We start from the raw sequence: 26365 nt of genomic DNA on the forward strand, positions 1-26365 counted from the left end.
TAAATTAATTTTTTTGGGTTATGGGTTGGTTTGTATATTGAGATAAGATGGTTTTAGATGAGTTTGAATAAAATATTATTTATAATAATAATAATATTATTTATTATATTTTATATAAAAAATTTAAAAAATTATAATAATAAGATGGGATAAAATTATTTCCCTTTCCAAACAAGCGCGTAATATATATGATTTACCTGCGTCGTTTAGAATATTGGGGTCATATCATTTTTAACACGGAACATTAATTGTGTAGGACCAGTTGACTTGGTGGATACCCATGGCTTATTTATTCCATAAATATCAAAAGACCTTTCTTTTCAAAAAGAAAAAAGAAAAAAGAAAATCAAGAGACCTTTAAATGAATAAATTGACAGAAACCAAACTTAGCAATAAGATGCGTTTGTAGAGTATCCTAAAGAAAGTTCTTATTTTGAGGACCATTAATCTCCACCACAATTTCAAGAAAATGAATGAACTCAGAAAAAAAAAGGGATTCTGAAAATGAATATTAATCGTGTGCGGCCTCGAGGGTTGCGTAGTTGGTCACCCAACTTGTCCATACGCACCCGACTGTTAGTGGAAGTGGAAGTGGAAGTGGAAGTGGAACCTCCTATGAGCTGTTACAATAGAGAAAATATACTTACAATCGTGAATTGCGTAACCGTCGCGTAATCGCTTTGAAAAAAATGAATAAAACATGGGACTCACATGAAAAAAATTAATTTTTTAATAGTAGATCCTACTCTTTTTCAAAATGATTACGCGGCAATTACGCACTTCACGATTGTATGTAGAATTACTCGTTACGACATGTCTTCGAAAAGCTTTCAAGAAACCCCCTTGTTTTTATATTTCTTCTTTCCTAATTAGAACTTCAGTACGATATATTGACAAAAAGTAACAAATTCAGAAGTAGGCTCGTGAGTTTTTTTGTTCTATAGTGTGTAGGTCTACAGAGTCAACTAGAAGTTCATCTTCATATTTTTCTTCTTCTTTTTATAAATGCTTTCTATAAATAAATTTTATAAAAAAAAATTAAAAATTGATATGATAGTCAAATTTTAAATCATTTATTATTATTAAAAATGTTTTTATATATTTTATGACAAAAAAAATGATTATTTCTAACAAGTTAATTGTAACGTTAATATACTTATTAACTTATTTTAAGAGTAATATTAGATATAATCGTAAAATTCGTAAACGCTGTAAATTTTTATTTTTAAAAAATAAAATTTATTATTAAAAAGATAATTTTTTATTATATAAATTCTATATTTATTCATTTAAAAAAAAATAGACGATGCTCACGCGTAAATTTCATTTCTTGCAAAAATTGAATTCCTCGGTCATAAACCCAATGCTACGGGCCACGGGGGCCAGAACTCTCCTTTCCCTTAAAGCTGGAGGATGGTCAGTGGACGTTTGAAAAACTTCGAAAGTAGACGACTTCCGAGTCAACTCCAGCTAGCTGGTTTGCACAATAGAAACCAGGTAGTAGTCTCTTAGACTCATAGGTACATAGTGTTTAAACGTAGGCTAAGATGAATCAATCTTATTTTATCTTATTATTATAATATTTATTAATTTTTACATAAAATATTATAAATAATTTAAAACTTTTAAACCTCAAAATAATAATAATAATAATATATTATTTAACTTTTAATTTTTATCTTAACTTATTATTCAAATATAACCTTAATTATTATTATATTTAAAATTTGAAAAAATTAAATTAAAATTTGAAAAAATTAATTTTTTTTATTATATATTATATAAGAATTTAAAAAAATTATACAGAAATACTCGTAACCAATCTCATCTCATAATTATAATTTTTTTAAAATTTTATATAAAATATAATAAATAATTTAATTTTTTCTAACCATAAAATAATAATAATATTAAAAAATAATATTTTAATAATATTTTATTTAATTTATATAAAATTATTTTATTTCATCCCATCTCCCTGTCAAAACCAACTCTAAAACTTAAATGATCTTAAACCCCTTTTGCACAAAACGAACCCTTGGGTTCCATTCATGTCAGTCGGAACGATCCCGACATCTCATTGCAGAAAACTTGCGCGTATTATTTGTTAATTTCTCAGCAGCTTTAACTCACTAGACATGCATATTAATTGTCGAAATTAATATTAGAACTGTACATATTTTGACTAATATCTCTCTTTTATTTTAATACTAACTATTTTTTTAAAAAAAGAGATTATATCTCTAATTTTATTAATAGCCATATCTTATAATAAATGATTAATATCTTTTACAATCGTTATAAGAATTTTAGAAATTACATAAATCCCAAAACCAAAACTCTTGTAAAAACTTTTCATTCTAAGAAAAAAAACTACAACTTGCATTAATTATTATAAGGTATCTATAATAGAAATAAAGCAAATATTCAAATGAATTATATATTTCCATCTAAAATTTGGTAAATCATATTTATCAATAACAAAAACTCTGTACAAATTTTTAGGGTAATTATAAAATTGAAGAGAAAGTAGACAAAGTAATACTTGAAACTCTAAGCTTAGCTAATCCCCTCGTTTGTTGTTGTTTCTATTTCAACGGCTGTGAAAGCCTGAAGGCCAACATTTGGCTCGTTTTTATTGGATGGCTTGCGGAAAAATTCTATTTATCCTCTTCACATTACATATTATACATAATTTTTTTATTTTCTCTCTTATCAAATGTATGGATCTATAAATGATGAGTAGATGAAATTAATTAGTTTATAAATCACTGATATTTCCGGTAATTAATTGTGCGTGTTGGCAGTACTGAGACATCCATGAAGAATATATATATATATATATATATATATATATATATATATAAATAAATGTGCTAGCTATACGTACGTGTGTGAATTCTCGCACACAAGTACAAAAGATGATAATATTATCCTCAAAAGGAACAGAGAACCGTGAAATGTCTGTCAGGGAATCGATGGGGAAATGAAAGATCATCATGTAGCAGATCAAAGGAGACAAAAACGAAAGGGTAAACAATAGAGTAATTAGGACGTTCTTGATCAAACCGTGAAAATGTTCACGGATTATGATCATCACAATTCAATTCACAAGAAAGCTAGCGATCACTCACGGGCAATCATGTACATAACTAATTAAAATGCACACCTCCTCTGAATTGTACGGCAAAAATATCAACAAAATCTTCGAGAGCTAGGCTCGTATATATCCATTTTTCAGTTTTGATAGCCATCTGGAGGCACATTGGTCCATTCGGATACCTAACCCTCCTGAATAATCATTACTCTACTTAACGATCAGGATCACATGCAGTGTGAACAATCACTGATAGACACGTGTACGTATGTTGATGATGCAAAGTTGTTGTACGTTGATCAATACAAAATATCTATATATAGTAACCCAGCACGTACGCCATTCTTGTACTCGTGGGTAATTACCTAGCTAGCTAGACAGCTTTTGCCGTCATTATGGTTAAGGTTAACGTCCTTCATGTGATCATCCTTTATGCAGAAGTGATGCAGTCTATTAATTAATGTAATTCACACATATGATCAGATCATGTACGTAGAGCTATGATCTGCCACGTTGCAATAATATTTTATAAAATGTGTCTTAGTTTTTGCAAACAGATTTGTAGTCATGACCGAACGCCGCATGGCTTTATTATTTATTTGCTTTTAGCAAAGACACTGAACTTGCACAAGACGACAATTTTGTCCCAACATTTTTCATGGGTATTATCGTGTTGATGATCATCGTATATGTCAATAGTTCCTAATAGATCATTGTCTTGTTCTTTTCCGGTAGTTGCCCTACATCGTTAAAACAAGCTAATGCACAAAGGCCAAAAGCCATCGGAGGATAACGTGAATATTGTTGTACTATTAAGTTTATATATTAATGGGTTGAATAATATCAATGCGTCATTAACAAATAATTGATGTTTGTTTTGAATATAAATTAGCACAATTTGTTCATATGTGCCCATCCATATATAATATATATAAATATATATATATATAATATGTATGTCTCTTGCCAAATACTAAATTAGATGCTTTTATTAACAAATGCAGCAGTGCCAAATTAATTGTTGTTTTAATTAAATTTATTTATATATATATATATATATATATATATTATATAGTGGGGGATTGATCGGCGTATCCATCCATCAAATTAACAAGAGTCAAGACCCTCCATTATAAGGATGATGCGCTTAGTTTGTCAAAACATTGTTATATATATCATATAGATACACGCTCCATTATTATAAAGATTTATATCTGTTAACGCTTCGAAATAGCATAACAGACTGGAATGGAAAAAGAAAAATCATTTTTGACCCGCTATGGAAATTCGTACCTTGATCGGTGTGGTGTAGAGTCCCTGGCGATGGTTTGGTACAGTTGTACGATATCCATGTGTATATCCATAACAGTGAGCAACAAATAAATATAGAGAAAATAAAGAGACAGTGACTTATAGATTTACATAGTTAGGCGTAATCCCTACTTTTACGGGGGTTTGAGAATGAGATGATGCACTATAATATGCTTGTTTTACAATCTCTCGTAGTCTTTCATTCTCGTCGTACAATGAAAAAAAATCAGATGTTTATTATTTAGAGGAGACCTTGTCGTTCATGCTCCAGTCGAGAGGTTCCAGAAGCCCCTTTTAGGAAAGTTCAAGTTTGACCCCTTTATTCTCTGCCCCTCTTTTGCTTTATGTTACATGCATTTTTTTTTTTTTTTTTCCGATACATTTTTCATTTTCAGCCATTTATCCCCTCCAATATGTATCCCTATTCTAGGATGTGCACATTGTTGGGCTCCTATGTGTGGAGCCTAATTGGTATTTGTGGTAGTTCAATTTGATGATCCAAGTCGACAAGAATTCGTTGCAATTTTTTAACCCGTTTCGACTCTAAATCAGACCCAACCCGCTAATTAAGGTTTACTATATATTGTATTAAACTCTTATATAGCAGCTGCACTATATTTTTTTATCAAAAAAAAAATCCTCTAAAATTTTGTTGACATAAACGCTTTGTCGAACCACCTAACCTTTAATTTTACTTTACTTTACTTTTTTTTTTCTCTTATAGTTCATAACACATAAATAATCTATATTAATCAAATTAATACCGTAGTATAGAATTTGTTGGGAAGATCAAGTGCATGCATGCTTGGTAAAAAAGAAAAGAAGCAAATAGCTCACTTTTTGGTAGTTTGAGGAGTATTCTAACTTAGGGTGATACACCTTAGCTTAGGGGTGATAATATGTGACACGATTTGTGAAACCAACACGAATACAATACAAAATCAGTAAGTATGAGTTTGATCACTACAAGAAAACTGCTTATTTGTGGCTAGCTATTTCCTGCAAAAATGGTTATTTCCTGTTAAAATGAGTCTGTTTTGTCATAAATAGTAACGTTTTGAATACCATTTTGGCGACCGTTTCGATTAAGACATTAGAACGAAATATTTCGATATTAGTACCGGTTTGGAATAATCTATATATATAAATTAATTATATATATAAATTATATTTCAAAATAACATCAATGCAAGTCTTAAAAAGTTTAAATACATATTTATAAAACTCAATAATACTTTTAAGTTCTCAATCCAACTATTAAAAAAACTAATTACTCATCCTCAACAAGAAAATGAGAGTAGAGATTTGATTTTCAATCCTTGAGAAAAGAGAATTAAAAAAAGTTAAGAAAATAGTTTTTAGGTGTGACAATTAGAGTGAAAGTTCTGAAAATACATTAAAAATATAAAATTTCGGCCAGTATACTGAAAACTGGCCGGTATATCAAAAACTAACTGATATTGACCGAAACACATCGAAATGGCCGGTATTTGACTCGGTACAAAACGCCTATCTCACTCATATCGGTTACTGTTTGGTACGGTATATATCGACTAGTACAGCCGGTACCAGTACATACTGATTGATACAACCGATACTAGTTCGGTATTAAAAACATTGAAAAATAGTCATTCTCGTCACAAATAATCAGTCATAAATGCTCATTTTTCTTGTAGTGGATGTTAGTCGATTTTGGTCAAAACAGATTGACTTGATAAGACACGATTTATAAAATGGATCAATAACGGGTCAACTTGCTTAATACAAAATCAGTCCGTTTTGATCCGTTTAGAATTTATTTCAAAATTAAAATTTTATTATTATTAATATTGATGTTTCTCAATATGCTTATTTTATTTTTTTATTATTAGGATTGTAATTTTAAACATATGCTCATATTTGTTATTGTAAATATAGATTTTAATTTTTATGTAAAACTATATTAATCAGGCCTAATGAGTTATACGTTTTAGTTCAACCAATTTAAATGAGTCGTGTCATGTTAATATATTTCTAAATAATTATTAAACGAGTTAAAATAGGTGACATGACATGATACGACTCGTTATCTAAATGAATTGAATTAGAAATTATAAGTTTGATACGGTTAGCTTAATAAATTAGATTTAAATTGACTTATATAATTAAATATTTAAAATTTGACACGACACGAACACAAATTGAAAACATGATTTGCCATCTTGATTCCCAACTTTAGCTATATATAGTGTATCATTGACCATAGAAATACTAAAATTAAGTTTAATATGTTTAGTTTAATAAATTAAATTTAAATTAATTTATATAATTAAATATTTAAGATTTGACACGACATAAATATAAATTGAAAACACGATTTACCATCCCAATTTCCAACCTTAGCTATATATAATGTATCATTGATCATAGAAATACTAAAATTAAGTTTGATATATCTAGCTTAATAAATTAGATTAAAATTAATTTATATAATTAAATATTTAAAATTTAACACGACACGAACATAATTTGAAAACACGATTTGTCATCCCGATTCCCAACTTTAGCTATATATAGTGTATCATTGACCCTAGAAATGCTAAAATTAACCTCATTAACGTCTATCGACTTTTCAAACATCGATAAAAGAGAACCTTCTATTTTCAACATTTTAAAAGGAACATTTAATGAGATGATCGTTTGATCCCACCACCTAACCTAGCTGTGTGCTCCCACCTTGGGACAATGATTATTTATATATATAATCAACGTCACCCAACAACTCCCTATATCTTTTCATCACTAGCATGCATCTTCCATCGTTCTAATTAATTAATGTATATTGCAAGTCAATTAGCTAGCTAGGGTCATGTCCATATATATATATATAGCTAGGGTCATGTCCATATATATATATATATATATATATATATGCTTTCTAGCACCTTGGACCACATTATTATTGCCAGCCAGCCAGCCATCCTTAGACGTCCCCTCCACCGCTCGTTAATTTTATCCAATATTTTAGTAATGCTTATCCCTTAGCATTGAAAATCATGTTTATAGCATGCACTAGTACTCGTGGCATTGAAAAGAGGGGAAGAGACTAATTAAAGAGCTTTTTGCAATTTTGGAGATGCTTATCCTATGGCATCTATACGAAATTAATAAGACACGATATATATGTGGTATGGGAAAAAGCACTTCGCAGCATCTATATATATATATATATATCTAGTTCACTGATCATCATTATATGCATGGGTGAGTGTAATGATTTGTTTGACATGATCGAATCACAATCAACTTGCATACTTATTTTGAGTTGTATATATATATATATATATATATATATATATATATTATCATGTACAACATGGATTGATTTTGACACTGCAACTATCCGTTCAAAAAGTAGTAGTCCATTTCACCACAAACACACACACATAGATAATTTCTTTTGGAACTTGAAAGTGATTTTAAGCCCATGCATCATTTCTCAAATTAATTTGATCATCTTGAGGTAGCTAAGAGTATTTTTGAAAAAATGATTGTTTATTTTATTAAAAAAAAAAATACGTGCATACTTAATCATCTATATAATGTCATTTCATTGGATCGAATACAGCTCAAATGTTTTTAGAGGAAGCGATCGATCGAGAGGTCACAAAGTGGTCCTAGAGCCGTACGTAATCGATATGATGATCAGTAGCCATATTAATTATAAACTTATAACCATAAAGCCAAGTCTAGCTCATGCATATATATTCAATTCAAGCTCGATCAAATAATTGCATGTACCCTTAATACATAATTCAAACCCTCAAAATAATTGAAAGTACGTACCCTTATTAATATGTAAATGTCCTAATATAATAGCTAGCCGTGGATGAGCTAACCAAATGCAAGCAGCTAAAGCAAGATATATTCAGTACTCATCAAAGTGGTCCTCAGCACTCCATTTTAGAGGCAACAATAGAGTAGTACTGGCCGTGGGGTTGCTGGCCTTTGTGTGTGTATATATATACACACAAAATATATGTACATGATCCACACACACACGTACACACACATATGCCTAATTTGTTCCATTGCCGTTTGCGTTTAGGCACCGTATGGTCACGTGTGCTTGGACTCTTTCTTCATAGTCAGAAAATGGTATCCACCTGGCCGGTGCATGTTAGCTAGGTTCCTTCTTGGGTCCTCCATATTTATATATATAGTAAAACATCCTTCTGGGAAGGAAAAGAAAAATAAAAAGAAAAAGAAAAAAAAGCTTAATGCATGGGCAAAAGGATATAATTAATATGGAGATCATGATCATCGTTAGTATATATCAAAGAACATCATAAAATAAGAGACATCTTCAAATTATGAAAAGATATAATTGCGCATATATATAATCAGTGTTATGATTTAATCGCCAAGATTTTGACGTTTTACTTATTTTGCTTTCTTTTTTAAGAGTTCGATTTAGATGCGTACGTGGTACCTACGTAATATTTGATAGAAAAAAAAATTGTTATTTTGATTTTAGTTTATGTGCAGCATTTTTGCATTCTAAGAATGGGTTATAATTTAGAGGTCAAGAGTTGTTTTTCCTAATAATAAATTAATAATAAAATCAAAACTCGCCAGTCCTTAATATCACAGTTAGAGTTATTTTATTCTCAAACTAGTGTGTTCTTGAGCACAACATCCACATTACTTAAATGATAAATTTCGATTTGTAAAATTCAAAATTCAAAATTTATCTTTTAAATTAAATTATGTCATGTAAGTATTTTACTAGATATGCTTTATATATATACCATCTTGAAAATATAATTTTTTTATAGTTTCAAATATACTAAAAAAATTATTAATCATCTTTTAACGTGACAGTACTAAATAATTTATAAATAAATAAAAATAATAGATAATTTTTAATCAGGTAAAAAAAAAATAATGAAACTGATAATTAAAAAAGACATATATGAATAGCATTCTGCTTAGAATAAAAGATTGAGCATCATGCTTTCCCACGTCTGTGTCGTATATTTATTTTGTGATATTAACGCGAGGCTTAACGTATCTTGCCGACGTTACAAAGATAAGTGATGAAAAACATCTGTCACTCGGTTGTAGAAATCTTCGAATAATGATCATTCCCGTTGAAATTGACGGATCCATTCGCAGTCCTTGTTGACCATTTGACGCCATCTGCTACCTACTACCAAGGTGAGGTTTTGAACTTTTGATCCAAAGGTCAGTCTCAGTGCTGCTCTGTCAACTTGGTGGGATCGAGGGATTCCCACAAGGCCTGGCTATCAGGTAACCCTTTATCTCCTCCTCTTCACTTCTGTTCTTCTTACTTTCTGTGGCTTTGATTAAAGTTTCACTTCTGTTCTTCTTAAGCATCTTATAAGATATGTACCTACTTGATGTGCAAGTGCAAGAGCAAGAGCCATTCTATTATTGTGGGTTTCGATGCTCTGGAAAATTTCATCAGTTAAGAATGAAAAGGAGGTATATTTTTGGGGAGAAAGTGAAATTGGAGCTTAACTGGTGATTGTTTTGAATGAAGTGTATAAATTATTCTTGGATACAAATCCACCATCCCTGCTAAGATCGTATTGTAGACTCAATCACTCGAATTATAGTCTTTCTCAATCACTCGAATTATAGTCTTTCTCATTAAATCTTGACTGCCAAATATTTCCTAATTCCTATCAGTTGCAATGAGATCTACTGATTTTGATTTTGTGGGATCTCAAACGAATTGTTAGGGTAGATTAAGTAATAACGTTTTCATACTTGATGTTGACAATAGTTTGGCCTACTTATTACCGACGTTTGCTTAGCCATGGTGAGAGGAAGTTCTTAATTTCTAAATTTTAAAGTCGGAGGTCACAAGCTTCATAGAACAACCTAAATTGTTGAATGAGAGAATAAAACTCAACACGAAAATAATTCATCCAATAACCCGCATACTAAGAAATACTGAGTTAATAATGTTTTATGGTTTCATATTTAGAGAATGAAACCAACACAAAATCCCAAACTAGGTTGTTCCTGATTAAGGGATTAAAGATGTGACAGGCCGTTATGGTGTAAGGTGATTATAAGTTAGTCCTGCAAGTTGTTAGTTAGGTTACAGGAGAGACATTTGGTCAGGTTATGATATACAAGTATCTGTTCTATGTATATACTCATGTGAAAACGTTAATGATTGCTTTCAATGAGTCGTGACACAAAATTAGGTACGTGATCAAGACAACAGTAAACTATCATAATGGCGATTGAACTCGAACTACCTACAGGGATTTATATCCATTATATTCCCATTTCTTCATGATGGGAATGAGATAACCATTGAGAGTTTTATATCATAGATAGGCCTTAATATGAATGTTAAAATTCTGTTATTGTTGGGAAGTAGGATTCTCTTTGTCTCTCTCTTGTAATAGTCAGTGAAGCAGAGGCTCATAGAAAACATATGTGGGACATGTATTTTCCAGATTAAATGTATCATGTGGCTCCATTGTACTTTAGAAAGGCCCATAAAGGTTGATATCCATCTTCTAATGTTGGCTTTATAGAAAGTGGGAGTCATTTCTAAGTGATGGCACACCTTTAAACTTTCAGTTAAAAGGAAAACCAAATTTTCCAATATCATCAATCGTGTCAATCAATTCCAATTGTTAATAATAGACTCATTTTGTGGACTTCTGGCTTCCATGTTAGGTGAAACGCAGTGGGAAATAAATGTTCTGTGGCACATTCTTAGGGCATCTTCATTAATTAAACAATGATCTATTATAATTGAAACTGAAGCTTCCCTATTAGCTCTAGCTGAAATACCACTTCCTCCCCATTCTCAGGGCAGGTTGTAAGTTTTAAAACCCAGTTTGTGCCTGCATAAATTAACAATAATGAGAATGTGATACCGAAGTCTGAAAGAAATGTTGAACCTTGTGAAGAGTTTCGTAGACTAGTATTTTCTTCTTTTTTTAATTTTCTCTTATTGAACTGTTTCAAATTTTGGAACCCAAGGCAATCTTAAATCTTCCAACATCTACTTTTTTAACCATTCTGATCAACTTCATGGAATATCATCTGCATATTGAGAAGCTAGGATCGTTTTTCTGATATTGAAATATAATTATAATTCTGGCTCGGTTTGAAAAACCCAATTTTCTTATAAAAAAAAAGTTATCAAACTAATTCCATATGGAGTTCTACGAGAATGGAATATTTCTGAATACCAGTTCAAAATTTTACAATAAACTTGTAGCTTATATGTCTTGTTAACAGATTAATTAGTCATCCTTTTGTAACACCACTGGAGATCTAGAATCTGGGGGAATGGATTCTGAGACGGTAGTGCATAATGGTGGGTGCCACTGCAGGAATGTAAGATGGCGAGTCCGAGCTCCTACCAGCATTGTAGCTTGGGATTGCAACTGTTCTGACTGCTTCATGAGGAAGAACACTCACTTCATCGTCCCTGCTGAAAGGTTTGAGCTTCTGGGAGATTCCAGACAGTTTCTTACTACCTACACCTTTGGTTCTCATACAGCAAAGCACACATTTTGTAAAGTTTGTGGCATAACTTCATTTTACATTCCACGTTCAAACCCAGATGGAGTTGCAGTTACATTTAGGTGTGTCGATCCTGGAACACTAACCCATGTTGAGATTAAGTATTTTGATGGGAGAAATTGGGACAGCTCATACGATCAGACGGGCATAGCTTCACTCTCGAAGGTGCAAAATCCGCCAGCTGAAGGGTCAAAGTGATCTCCACCTATATGTCCTGAAATAAGTTTAATTCGAACACAAGATGCTAATGGAAACAATTAGTTATTTTGGAGGTTGATACCGTCTGGAATCTACTTCATGATATGTATTAACGGCAATGGAAATTTGTAAACCATCAATCATATGTGTTTGGTTAGAAATGCAAGAACTCAGTGGAAAAATCGGAAATGAAGAAGAATCTTTCCAGCTATCATGTTTGACGTTCAAATTTTAGAGAGAGAATGCAAAAACGTATAATCGTATTTTATCTTGAACAATTTGTTGTGTTCCACGAGAACAGATGAAACCGTTGTGAGGAAATACAGCTGAGTAAAGCAGTAGCACAGTACGTAGAACCCCCTACAGAACAAAGCAGGAAGAGAAAAGCATGGAAATCTCAAAGCCACCCTTGTTCACTCTAAATACTTCACGACGATCGAAAACATATTCTGAACTTCACCTGAGTAAGATCAAATGCATTAGCTGCAGGTTTTCGCTGATCTATTGCCAAACTGGATAACAATAGGAAATTCGGGGTCAAACAGAAAAAGCTTTTATTCTCTCTACGAGACTGCTGCTGTAGATCTGACGAGAAAATTGTGAAAGGAAGCTGAGGCATATTTTCATAGTTGAGCCAATACAACAGGGTATGAATTGGAAAATCCCACGTTTTACATGCGAACCGTCTCAGAAAAAATCGTTTACATTGCAATAATATAACACCTAAGAAACTTTTATTGGAAGTACTTCCAATGTTCCAGAAGCTTTGGCCAAACAGGGCCTCACACCGCCCAAATGATGATAGATAAAGAAAAAAGATCTGCACCATTATTTAGAATAGTAAAAATCTACTGCTCATTTCTTCAATAGTGACGCGCTGCATTGAGCCATAATCTTTGATGCTCGGGTAATGGAATCAGTCATATAGAAATTTTCTATGGCTGTCCCGAATGGTGTTGAACTCATCTTCTGATTCGAGTTGGGTTTCAATGAAGCTGAAAAGGTGGCTGGCTCTCTCTCATCCGTGCGCAGGAGGTTTGGTGCCACTGTCCTGATCCGGGATTGAATAGCCCCGAGTGAATCATAGGGCAACCTCAACCCTGCAACCTCAGACAGAGCTCGAATAATCTTCCAATCATCCCTAGCATCACCAACTGTGGGAACAGCAGGCAACGTTTGTTGACTGCACCCTTCTGTGTTTTCATATGTCCCTTCCTTCTCACTAAATGCTGCTGCGGGGAGAATGACATTGGCACGATACACACTCCGGTCGCCATGATGTCCTTGGTAAAGGACAAAGGCATCAGCCGGAACCTTTTCCATGTCCACATCATCAGCGCCCATCAAATACACAAATTTGGCAGATTCAATGCTTTTTTCAGATTCAGGCACAAGTCCAAGGTCAAGTGCTGCAGCTTGGGCAGCATTGAGAAGCAAGACATTGAATCCATTCCAATCGGGTCTGACAACATTGGCATTTTTTGAAATTGTTTCAAGAGCAGAGAAAATTGCGTCCTTGTCCTTCCTCTCAAAAATACTAGCACCAACAATGATGGCAGGGTTTTTGGCATTCATGAGGGCTGAGCAAAAAGGGTGGCGACCCTCAGCAATTTCACCAAGTGTTTGAGGGTCTGTGCCAAGATGCTGGTGATCATAGTTGAAATCAGCTGCAGGGCCAATGTAACCGACCTTAGCTTGCGTTGCACGGACTGTCTTTCGGATTCTGGCATTTACCATGGCAGCTTCAACCCTTGGCTGGCAATATTGTTATAGAAAACATTAGCCTTCAAAATCCAGAACATGATTGAACAAATGAAATTTATCGGCAACCGCAAAAAACTCACTACTTACCCACCCATTCACAATCCCTACACAAAAAGTTATAGAGGTCACATGTTACTCAACAATTGAAGTAATTACAAATTGGAGTTTTTCTATAAGGCAATTTTATCGAGGGTGCAACCCAAATACTAAGAGCATATACAAGAGAGAGCCCAAGTGATTATAAATTAGGGTTTTGTAATGGGCATTTCGGGAAAAAAAAGGAACAATTGTGAAATAGAGATATAGAAAAAAGGCGGGCGCGGAGGTGCAGACATATTTAATTCCATATCAAGGAAAACATTTACAACCTCACATGAATGCCAAACAACTAGATGCTGATACTTTGCAGATTGTAACAGTAACATAAAAGCATTTCTTTTAACCATGTGCCCCCAAGTCATAGAATCACTGCCAGAAAATTACCTGGGTACCAACCAACAGGAAAACATCTGCTTTTTCAAGACCAGCAATGGTACTATTCATTATATATCCTGATCGCAGATCAGCATCGGGGTTCATGCCATTTCCTTCACACCATATATTGTTTGACCCCAATCTGTTTAAGAAATCTTTTAGTGCCATCATGGATTCTGCATCAGACAGCTTACCAGCAATCCCAACAATTTCCTCCCCCTTAACTTGATGCAATACCTCGGCAACCACAGCAAGAGCATCACGCCAGCTAACAGCCTTAAAACGCCCATCAGCACCACGAATCATAGGGTCATTTAGCCTCTGCCTCTTCAAACCATCATAAAAAAAACGAGTCTTATCTGATATCCACTCTTCATTAATGTCCTGCAACAAGTAAGAGTAGATAGCTCAATAGGTAAACTAATACATAGAAGATAGTTAAGTAACATTCCTTTTTTGCTAACCAGAAGTTCCAATTTTTGCTAACCAGAAGTTCCAAAAGTTTATACTTGTATACCTATAAGTCTAAGATTGTCCTACAAAGGACAAGACGGGAACCAAAATTCTCCACTCTATTTAAATGAAATGAAAAAGGATAAAATGAATTATGCATATTAAAGTTTATTTTTTTCCTTTATAAAAAATCGAGGTCAAATACAAAGTCAGCTTCATTAACTCTTAAAGTTCCACAGTTGACATAGGAATCAAACCATTAAATGGTCGAGTCAAATCTAGAGAGAGAGAGAGAGAGAGAGAGAGAGAGAAAGAGAGCATGATTGAGCGTGGCCTTGAAGCACCGCTGATCCAAGCCAGTAACTGAAGAAAGAAATGATATTTACAAGGAAGAAGCCATGGAAGTGAGACAAGATTGGTTCATTTATTCCAAAGTTTGATCAGGTGCTCAATTTAATCAAACTGCTATGATATACGATAGCTGATTAGCACCTGGAAATCTACTTATCTAGGCATCATTTTATTTTTATCAGTGCTTGTCTGTGCCTTTGACTGCACAGCTCAAATTCACAGAAAAAAAGAGGGACAATGATGCTCTACCAAACACAAACAAGTGACAGTCAAGCAGAAATATAACCCACAATGTCGCTTAAACTCTACCTCATTTAACCGGGGAAGGATGCGAATGACCTCTGCACCTCTGCTATCAATTCGGATGTTGGAACCAACTGCATCAGTAACATCAATGCTTTCTGTTCCCTTTAACTCCCAGTTTCTAGCTTTAAATGCAAATGGTTTTGATGTAAGGGCTCCAACAGGACAAATATCTATTACATTTCCAGAAAGTTCACTTGTCATAAGCTTTTCAACATAGGTCCCAATTTCCTCTCCACTGCCACGGCCTAACATGCCAAGATCCTGAACCCCAGCAACCTCTGTTGCAAATCTCACACACCTGTTGGACCAAAAAATTGCCAGCATCACAAGCTTATTTAGGCTCACAGGGGCCAGGGCTACAACTAAAATGCATAAATCTTGTTTCTAAAACAAAAAAAGTAAAGGCATTTGTCATCTAGTTTATGTTAGATAAAATATTATACATTAATGTGCTACATTACAAAGTGTCAAAACCCAAAATATTCCTGCCAAAGCAATAGACATAGCAGTGATCACCCAGTTGTAAAGCTGTTAAAGCAATTAAATTGACCTACCACCTAGTCTAGTCACTAATAAGATAGATCAAAATTATTTCAGCACATCAAAAAGCTGTAATTGATCTGCACCTCTGTAGGACTCTTTGATTACACTAAAGCATGAGACCCAAAGTCGATTCCCTCAATATAAAATGCACCACAAGAGAAACCCAAAAGGATTGATAACAGCACAACTTAGGAAGATGATCACAGCACGTCAAAAAGCTGAAGTGGTAAGACTAACACAAGGCCCAAATTTTTTTTGATAAGTAACACAAGGCCCAAATTAGCAATGAATTTCCAAACAATTGGAGAACATGCATTGAAGTTATTAAAATTCCCATAAATTTAATACTGCCTTACATTGTAGAATTCTAATTATTATTATTATTATTTTTATTTTTTTATTTTTATTTTTTATTGGCACCAGGTGTTCAGGAACAGTGTCTAGACTAATCTTGGGGGTGCACAAGCCCTCGGCAACGAGTTTCCCGCAAGTGCACCTCGGGTAATTCAAGGGCAAAATCTACCAGTTCGATGGTCCCTAGGAATTGTTTGCAACCAAGAGGATTCAAACCTTAAACCTAGAGGGAGCATACCACCAAGACCAATGCCTTTATCACTTGAGCCAACCCCTAGGGGTTTCTAATTACAAATTATTCTAATTAAAAGAATTATTATTATTTTGATAAGTAAGAAAGAATTTTATTCATCGAATGAAATAGGTGCAGCCCATGCATACAAGAAGTATATAAAAGAAAACAACTAATTACATTCTATAAAGAAGGAAACGAAAACAGAAAATCATGATTAGTTTAAGTAAATTAATAACTTATTTTCGTTAATAAAGTTCAAGTACATAAAAGTTTTGTTAAGAAAGCTCTACTATGAATGCATCATAGCTTAAACACTGAAACTTATAAATGTAGTTCTAATAGAAAGGCCAACACTGAAAACCTATCATGCATTTTCCTTGAAGTTAACAACCCCTGACAGAAAACCTTTTGATAAGTAATAAGGCTTAATTAAAAGACACAATCAAGTACACATGAAGAATACAAGAAAATTGTGAAAACTAAGCTCATTAAAATTGGAATACTCGAACAAAAAATTGAAATATCTTGTAGACCTTGAGATGGGCTTCTTGACACTAGAAGTCTCGAGAAGCTAGGATAGGTTCCCGCAACTCTTACTTCAAGTATATTCTCTCAGCAGACTGATAAAAAAAATACTACCAAAAAAAAGACCATGAAAGCTGTCCAAAGGAAGAGAGTTTTGAACTCATCCTGTATCTGTTCAAGATCCTCAAAATTTCTAGCATTCATGTCCCTCCAAATAATGCCCTCTCTTACAATCCCCATCTGTAAGACATTCCAAAGCCACAACTATTCCTCAAACTACAAACATTCCTCACCCAAGCAATACACAAGATGCCCTTAGAAATATTATCGTGGAAGTAGTTCAAGAGGCACAAACTCTTCTTCATCTAACTCTACCACTCCAAATCCATAAAGTACCCTGACAATCCAACTCACTCACATTAATAGTGTCGCTCCAAGGAAAACAAGTATTTGGGAACATTTTCCTACTCTCTCTCTCTCTCTCTCTCTATATATATATATATATATATATCTGAATTCTATGAATGGAATAAAAGATTTGAAAACTGAAATGATCATCTGTATGGTAAAAGTATAAGAGATCCCTGATTCTGACCTTGTACACTGAATGCACCGAGTCATCACAGTCTTCACTAGAGGACCGAGATTCTTATCCACCACCGATCTCTTCATTTCTGTGAACCGACCGCGATCAGATCCAAATGCCATAGACTGATCCTGAAGATCACATTCTCCACCCTGATCACAGATTGGACAGTCCAACGGATGGTTCATTAGCAAAAATTCCATCACTCCTTCTCGAGCCTTCTTTGCCACTGGCGTATCGGTCTTAATTTTCATCCCTAAAAACAAAGTCTCAGATGAATCAGAGCATCATTCAAAGAAAAGAGTTATTCAGCACTTATCACAAACCTAGAATCAAAATGGATCAAACAGTATGAATGCTGTCATCCCCAAAATTCAATTATCATAGTTTATAAGAACAGAAATTTAAATGACTCACATTATGGACATATAGAAAAGAGATCGAAACGAAACAAACTACGCAGTAGCATTGATAAAATTACATTAAAAATCTCAATAACTCATTAATCATAAACTTATGAATTGGATAAAATAGCACGTCTAAAGGTAAATCGACAAAAGAAATGAAAACAATCATTCTTTTTTCCAAAATGAAACAAAATCTAAAGATAAGATCACAACCAAGGTCAAACACACTAAACCCATCAATCGCCAAAGCAAACCAAAAAAAAAAAAAAAAACGATACAAAAACATAGAATTAGAAGGAAAGACTGACCGGGAAGAGCGGGCATGGCGCAGGAGGCAACGGGCTTGGGGGACTTCTCGACCTCGACGAGGCACATGCGGCAGTTCCCAGCGATGGAGAGGCGGCTGTGGTAGCAGAAGCGAGGTATGTCCACGCCGGCCACCTCACAGGCCTGGAGAACGGTCATGCCCTTGGGGATTTTTACTGGGTACCCATCCACGAACACCTCGATGGCGTCATCAGGGTTCGGGAAGTGGATTCGAGCCCCGCCGACAGGGGTCCTTGGTGGCGGAGGGAGATCCGGCGTCGATTCGGGCTGAGCTGGAGCAGCCGAAGCTTCCGGAGTGTGGAGCTCCGGCGTGGAGACAATAGGCCGGACCTGGAAGAGAAGATTCCGGGAGAGTTTTGAGGCGGTAGGTCTAATGACCCTCGAAGCTAGCATGCCCAACCCCATGTCTGTGAGATCCCTCTGATTATTAGGTATGTAATCAGTATGTGTGAGCTTGAACTGCTGAATGGATGGTTGAAGAAATGCCAATGCTGATGCTATGCTACAATGCTAGGCGTGGAAGCAGCGCATCTTCGCACAAAACGACCTCATACCGATCTGGGGTTAACCGACTCCACTGTTTGTATAACTGGGCTTTGGTATTGCAAGCCTGGTCCAAATTACCGACTTCAGGCCCAGTTCATTTTTAAGATTAGCTAACGTGGAAGGCTTCTATATTTATTAGTGTGTTAATAAATGAGGTCACAATTCGATTATTTTTCAATACCAGTTGGAGGTCTCAATGGGGGTGAAGAGATTGTAACATCCGGGAGAATGAAAGCTTCTAGTTATAACCAAGCAGGAAAACCTTGCCGCAGTAACAACCTTCCAAACTAGCTTCTTGCATGTTAGATATTGTGCTGAATTCTTGTTTGTTTAGATGAAGAAGCTTTGGTTGAAGAAATTTTTTATTCAACCCCCGTGATGCTAATAAATTTGGGTTTGATCAGAGCTCATCTGATTTGTATCGTAACTCAGTGGGTCAATTGATAGTAAATGGCAAAAAACGAGACTTTTTTATTTTATTTTATGTAGAGTTCTTAAGATAGTTTTAACTACTTTCAATTTAATTAGTTTTTCTAAAGAAGAAATGCGTTTATTTATTCTAGATATTGTCTTTCCCAATTACATTAGTTGATGTGAAACATTTTAAGCTATGCGTGCGTGCGTGCATTCATTCAAAACCTTGCTTTCAGAATTCAGTTCTCTAAATATTCGGTCCATTAAAAACAGTAAAAGTTTGGCACCTGATTGAGAGGACCAGTCTTTTCATCTTAAGCAACTCCATTCACTATTCCCGAGGCAAAAAGAATGCCATTTAAATACTGAAAGTACCTAAAATCTATAACGAACCAATCAATGGATCAAATCCTGTACTTTACCATCATATTTTCAACACTTTACTCATGAATGTTCCAAAGAGTTACCCAATTTAAACCGCATTAATCTCGCTTTAGGGCCTTCGTTAGGACTGCTCTCGTAGTCACTATGGCAAGATACGCCAAGACCGTGACAGATATTCCAGCAACCAAAACAATATGGTCATAAGCAGCATCCTGGACTGTGTACACACGCAACCCGATCGCATTCCAATTGCTCTCAGTCCAAACAGGGTCCAAAATTCCCATTGGGTCAGAGGAATTTGGGGGCAACACAGTCCAAGTACCGGATTCAAACTTTAACCGTGTTGAATATGCTGGAACGTACCTGTAATGATCAACCATATGCCTTAAAGCTTTGAGAAAATAACTCTTTCATGGTCCCTAAAAAGAAATTATGGTTAAACATGGAGTTATACTACAAGTCATTTGCAAATTCATCATATGGCTATAAAATGATTAGCTTCAATTAGAACATGCTGCCCATTTCACTGGCATTGAGTATGGTAAGCACAACCCTTACATTCCCCGCTTACATGTGTGTGTAGATCCAAAAGTTCATATACATACATGGCTAAGTATCGATGATGTTTATCTAGAGATAGAAAAGCTCAGTTTGATATGCCCAACCCTATAAATCTACCATTAATCATCCAAGTTCAAGCTCAGGGTATAAGTCTCGAAATAAGTTCAATTAGCTCAAGCTCATTAGTGTTTGACATGCAAAGCTTGATACAGCACAATTCATTTGAATTCGACTAGACTTATCTTTTAGGTTAAAAGGAGAAAAAATTAATAGAACCTTAAACCAAGTATGTGCTGGATCGAACGTGAATGTGGGTTAAATATGTTGTTAATTTAACACTTGACTAAGTTCATGACAACCATAAACACAAAGTTGATCTTACTGAGCAAAGCTCTAAGATGTTCATGAATAGCGCTTGGCTAGTTTGTAGCTCTCGAATAAAGCAACCTGCCAAGGTCGATGATCCTATAGGGATGAGGTTCGTACATATATAATTGTGGCAGAAATGGGAGTAAATTCTTAAATAAAACGACTCAAAATCAAGGCAGAACCCTATAAGGAGTAGATGAGTATTTAAAACCACAAAAAACTGTGCCACCACTCCCCCGAGTTTAATTGGGCCTGCTTGTGCAGGTTCTGCACCACCCATTATGGATTAATATTAATGGGCAAGTGAAATACCTGGTTGTGGAGATAACACAGACTCCCTTGCCATCTGTTTCTTCCCTAACGCAAACTGCACCTTTGTTGTGGCAACCTTGTGAACAAGAAGAGCCATTCTCACTGGGAATAGATGTTCTGTCAGCCAGAAAATTCCACAAGAATCTGGACATATCATCTACATATCCAGGATATGGAGTGGAGGAAGGTTCATCGAGGATAACACCAGCATAATGGCTTGGGCAGGTAGAGGTGGGTGATATATAGTCCTTCACCAGCTCACAAGAAAGACCCGGATCGCAGTCCAATAGACAACCCATAAGTTCTTCAACTAGTGAGACATTCACACTGATAGCAGTTAGAGCTGAACCGCTTACATTTTTATTGTCACTAGCAAGTATGTAAAGGGTGCGAGCAACAAGGGAAGCAGCTGCCACTATAGCTGAAGAGTTTATATTTGCTGCACCAAAAAACATGAATCAGAAAAGATAGAGACCTGGTATAACTGTCTGACACAGAATATATATATATATATATATATTTTGATAAATAAACAGGATAATTTAACCAAGAGATTATATATATATATATATATATTTTGATAAGTAAACAGGATAATTTAACCAAGAGATGAGAGAAGCGTCCAAGAATAAAAACCCACTCACATATATTATCAAGGTGGCTATGGTAGAACTTGTTGCTGAAAACACTATCAAAATCTTCCAATACAAGCCCGGAAGAGAGAGAATTCTGCAAACCATTAGAGTTCTTTAAACCAACTATTTGCCAAAACTCATCTTCAACTACTGCCTAGAAACATTAGAAAAGCTAAAAGGCATCCTCTAACACTTCTAATTGGTGATGAGAAACAAAAACTTTTTAAACAGAGGAAAAATAAGTAAACCCTGTTGATCTCCAGACAGAACTAATAAAAGATATGCTAAGATAAAAGAGAACAATTTTTTTTTTTTATAAGTAAGAATCTTTATTGAATAGAATGAAACAAGGCAATACTCAAGTACACATGAAGTATACAAAGTGAGACACCTAATTACATTCTAGTAAGCTGGAAAGAAAATAAAAACTCATGAACATTCCCACCCTTCAGTACAATAGCAGAAAATCACTGTAAAAGAGAGTACAAATGAATTCCAGATTCCCCCCACTGCATGCTTCTTGTTGTTAAACCTATCAGTCCTTTCCATCCATAAATACCAAATTAAGCACAAAGGTATCATCCGCCACACTGCTGCCAGTTGAGAGCTATTGTGACGCCTATTCCAGCATGCTACTAGTCCACCACACTCTTAGGCATTACCCAACTCAGCCTGGCTCTACTAAGGATGCCAGCCCATAACTCCCCAGCCACCTCACAATGTAAAAGCAAATGATCTATCGATTCCTCATTCCTTTTACACATGTAGCACCACTCCATAACAACCATACCGCGCTTCCTTAGATTATCAACCATCAAAATCTTCCCAAGTGCAGCTGTCCAAGTAAAAAAGGCGACTTTAGACGGCACAAAAACCTTCTAGATGCTCTTCCACAGAAAGAATGTGGGCTGTTGGATTGTCAAAACCTTTAAAAAAGATTTAACAGTAAACTTTTTTCTCCCCGTGTGAATCCACCACAACATACAATCACTCCCATTTCCTCCTAACTTCGCTGAATATAAATAGCTATAAAATCAGCCAGCTCTTCAAGTTCCCAATCCTGAGCATTTCTAGTAAAAGTGACATTCCAAATTATAGTCCCATTTAGGGCTGCAATTGAGCCGAGCCGGTCTTTGGCTTGCCGAGCTCAGCTCGACTCAAAATACTCGAGCTCGACCTTGAGATTTTTTTTTTATTCTTTGTTCGAGCTCGACTCGATAAGCTAACCTCTCAACTCGAGCTCGAGCTCGAATTATTTATTTTTTAATTTTTTGAATAAGATTTAATAATTAATAAAATAAATAAATAAATAAAATAAAAGATCTAATATTGAATTTATACAACTAACAAGTAGAACCTCCATTGAATTATAAAATTTTAAAAAATTTATAAATAATTAATATCTAACTAGTTGATATTTATCCAAAATAACAATATATTATATCCCTACATATATTATTAATACATACACTTAATATGATAGCATATATCTATTTCATATATGATTCACACATCCTAGTATATGAAATTATTAAATTTTATCGACTAATTATTATATAAATTATAAAATATACCTATGAAGTATATTCACTATATAGACATAAGTAATTAGATTACATATTATATATTTAATTATAAAAGTGGTATGCTTATATTATTAACTAATACATATATATGTATATATACATAGGTGTATGTATATATTTATCAATATATGAATGAGTTTTAATTGAGTCGACTCAACGAGTCAACTCGAGCATAAACGAGTAGGCCTTAACGAGCCTTAACCGAATAGAGTTGAGTTTTGTCAGGTATGTGTCATTTACAAATCGAGCGGGTATCTACTTTCACGAACGATCTATTTTTTTTTTTCACGAGTTGAGTTTAACCGAGCGAGTACCAAGCGGGCTATTGAACAGACTATTTCATTTACAACCCTAGTCCATTTGCACGACACAGCAATTCTGAAATTGCAGCTTGCTAGTTTCCAGCCAATTTGAAAACAATCGGAAAAACAGTGTAAAGAGGGCTCTCTCCACTCCATACATTGGACCAAAAGCGGGTTCTTGCTCCATCACCCACCTCAAACTTAAGATGTTTTTCAAAAGTGTTCCACCCCTTTCCAATAAATCTCCATAGGTTTACGCCATAAGACCCCCTACCCTCCTTAGAACACCATCCCCACGCACTACCATACTTTTGATCAATAACCTCCCACCGCAACGAGTTACCTTCCATTTGGTACCTCCACAATCACTTTCCTAATAATACCTTATTAAAAAGGCACAAATTTCACACCCCTAAACCACCATTTGCAATCAAACAACTCACCCTTTGCCAACTCATAAGATGAAATTTGATTTCCTCCCCCATGCCACCCCACAAGAAAACTCTAAACAATTTTTCAATCCGATTTGCCACACCCACCGGTAATGGAAAAAGAGAAAGATAGTAAGTGGAAAGATTGGAAACGGTGCTTTTGATAAGGGTCAATCTCCCGCCTTTTGATAGATATAACTGTTTCCAACCCGAAAATCTTTTCTCAATCTTCTCTACCACACCATCTAAAATACTCTTTGCTTTAAATGACACCCCCAAGGGAAGCCCAAGATATTTCATGGGAAAAGAGGCAATTTTACAGCCCAACAACTCCGTTAGAGAGGCAATATTCCTCGTTTCCCCCACCGGCACCAACTCCGACTTTCCCAAGTTCACCTTGAGTCCCGAAACAACTTCAAAGCACAACAAAACAGCCCTTAGAGCTTGAATCTGGCCACTAACAGCATCACAAAAAATGAACGTATCATCCACGAATAATAAGTGAGAAATGGAACTAACACATTACTATTGTTGCCCACCGAAAAACCAGCAAGAAATCCCCCCCTTATTACAACCTCCACCATGCGACTCAATGCCTCCATTACAATAACAAAAAGAAAAGGGGATAGCAGATCCCATTGTCTCAAACCCCTTGAAATCTGAAAAAATCCACATGATTTTCCATTGACTAAAACCGAAAACCAAGCGGTCGAAACACAATGTTTAACCCATTCACATCACCTATCCCAAAAGCCACATCTTCTAAGCATATAAAAAAGAAAGTCCCAACAAACATGGACATAAGCTTTTTCCATGTCTAGCTTGCAAAGGACTCCCGGGATGCCTTCTCTAAAATTTTTCAGCCCCGAACGAAAGCATTTTGGGGTTTGAAAATGAGTTTGTCCATCACCAAGCTCATACGGTTAGCTAACACCTTTGATATGATTTTATAGATCCCACCTACCAAACTAATAGGCCGGAAGTCTTTCAATTCGTAGGCACAAACTATCTTCAAGATAAGAGCAATGAAAGTAGTGTTTAGTGACTTCTTAAACTTATGACTAGAATGAAAATCATGGAAAATCTGCATCACTTCCTCCTTCAGTATATTCCAACACTCTTGAAAGAAAGCCATAGAAAAACCAGCCGAGCCCGGGGCTTTATCATTGCACATACCTCTCACCACTAGATGCACCTCCTCTTCATCAAACGGCCTCTCCAACCAACTTGCTACACCCGAATCCAGCTAGTCAAAAATTAAACCATCAAGTTTGGGGCGCCATTCTACTTTTTCAGCAAGGAGATCTTCATAATACTACACTATGTGATCTTGGATCTCTTCAGGAAAATGTAACACATTTGAGCTGGAATGGAGGACTTCAATAGCATTATTGCGCCTTGTGAATTAGCCACCTTGTGAAAGAACTTAGTACATATATCCCCCTCCTTCAACCAAAGCGCCCACGATTTTTGCCTCCAAGATATTTCTTTAATCAACAAAACTTTCTCAATTTGGTTCACAATCACATTCTTTCTTAACAAAGACTCCTCATTATCTTCCCCTTCCTCCAATGCATGCAACTCATCCCAAAGACTATTTTTCTGCACTTCCGTATGTCTAAATACTTCTCATTCCACTTCTTTAGATCGGACTTAAGGGCTTTAAGTTTACCCGCCACTATAAAGCTAGGCCACTATAAAGCTAGGGGTACCATTAAATTAATGATCGCCCACCAAGCCCTTACCTTCTCCACAAATCCTTCAACTTCCAGCCACATATTCTCAAATTTGAAAGAGCGCCTACCCCCATGAATGCCACTACAATCAAGCAAAATTGGGAAATGATCGGAACATACACGTGGCAACCTTTTCTGACATAGATCCGGAAAGTGCGTCTCCCAAGAAGAAGAAACTAAAAATCTATCCAACTTTGACCACCCTCGACTGTTGGACCAAGTATAGGTCCCTCCTACCAAAGGAAGATCCACAGTATTCAAATCAAATATCAGCTCCGAGAAGTCTTCCATAGCTCCTGTCGACGTAGATGCCCCCCCGCCCTCTCACTAGGGAACCGAATAATGTTAAAATCTCCACATAGAACCCAAGGTAAATCCCATTAGGAATACATACCCGCTAATTCCTCCCACAAAAAACTTTTATCTCTATCCACATTGGGCTCATACACACCCGCAAAAGCCCACCTCCACCCATCCTCAATATTCTTAAAAGTTACAGCCACTTAAAAATACCAGATACAATCCTCTACCAACTCCACCGCTCTCTTATCCCACATCACAAGCACACCTCCCGAAGCCCCCAACAAAGCTAAAT

At 35.3% G+C, this 26365-nt stretch overlaps 3 protein-coding genes across 4 annotated transcripts in view; 1 reads left to right on the top strand and 2 right to left on the bottom strand.

Moving 5' to 3' along the window:
• Nucleotides 1–9519: 9519 nt before the first annotated feature.
• Nucleotides 9520–12383, top strand: LOC108988014 (centromere protein V). 2 transcript variants are annotated; one of them, XM_018961097.2, is made up of 2 exons: nt 9520–9700; nt 11664–12383. In XM_018961097.2, the coding sequence occupies exon 2, from the start codon at nt 11735–11737 to the stop codon at nt 12167–12169; it is 435 nt and encodes a 144-aa protein (XP_018816642.1). In that variant the 5' UTR covers nt 9520–9700; nt 11664–11734; the 3' UTR covers nt 12170–12383. The 2 variants fall into 2 exon arrangements, with proteins under 2 accessions (XP_018816642.1, XP_018816641.1); XM_018961096.2 differs by having other exon boundaries at nt 9521–9700; nt 11684–12383.
• A 320-nt stretch (nt 12384–12703) lies between these two features.
• LOC108988010 (NADH dehydrogenase [ubiquinone] iron-sulfur protein 1, mitochondrial) lies at nt 12704–19038 on the bottom strand. The gene is made up of 5 exons (XM_018961091.2): nt 18476–19038; nt 17770–18016; nt 15521–15815; nt 14417–14791; nt 12704–13924 (listed from the first exon to the last, which is right to left on the bottom strand). The coding sequence occupies exons 1-5, from the start codon at nt 18897–18899 to the stop codon at nt 13025–13027; spliced, it is 2241 nt and encodes a 746-aa protein (XP_018816636.1). The 5' UTR covers nt 18900–19038; the 3' UTR covers nt 12704–13024.
• A 659-nt stretch (nt 19039–19697) lies between these two features.
• LOC108988011 (nicastrin) overlaps nt 19698–26365 on the bottom strand; it is a 30018-nt gene continuing 23350 nt past the window's right edge. Inside the window, exons 14-16 of the mRNA XM_018961092.2 lie at nt 21725–21809; nt 21081–21519; nt 19698–20201 (exon numbers count right to left, since the gene is read on the bottom strand). Of these exons, the coding sequence (XP_018816637.1) occupies nt 19937–20201; nt 21081–21519; nt 21725–21809 (789 nt within the window). The 3' untranslated portion in view covers nt 19698–19936. The remainder of the gene's footprint in view (nt 20202–21080; nt 21520–21724; nt 21810–26365) is intronic.

The sequence above is a fragment of the Juglans regia genome, chromosome 1 (assembly GCF_001411555.2).
Source record: "Juglans regia cultivar Chandler chromosome 1, Walnut 2.0, whole genome shotgun sequence".
In the NCBI taxonomy this organism is placed as follows: domain Eukaryota; kingdom Viridiplantae; phylum Streptophyta; class Magnoliopsida; order Fagales; family Juglandaceae; genus Juglans; species Juglans regia.

Coding starts and splice junctions, on each gene's coding strand:
- LOC108988014 (XM_018961097.2), top strand. CDS start 11,735: ATGGATTCTGAGACGGTAGTGCATAATGGTGGGTGCCACTGCAGGAAT.
- LOC108988010 (XM_018961091.2), bottom strand. CDS start 18,899: ATGGGGTTGGGCATGCTAGCTTCGAGGGTCATTAGACCTACCGCCTCA. Junction 14,792..15,520: donor TCCTTCCCCGGTTAAATGAG/GTAGAGTTTAAG, acceptor TACTTGTTGCAG/GACATTAATGAAGAGTGGAT. Junction 13,925..14,416: donor TCCTGTTGGTTGGTACCCAG/GTAATTTTCTGG, acceptor CAATATTGCCAG/CCAAGGGTTGAAGCTGCCAT.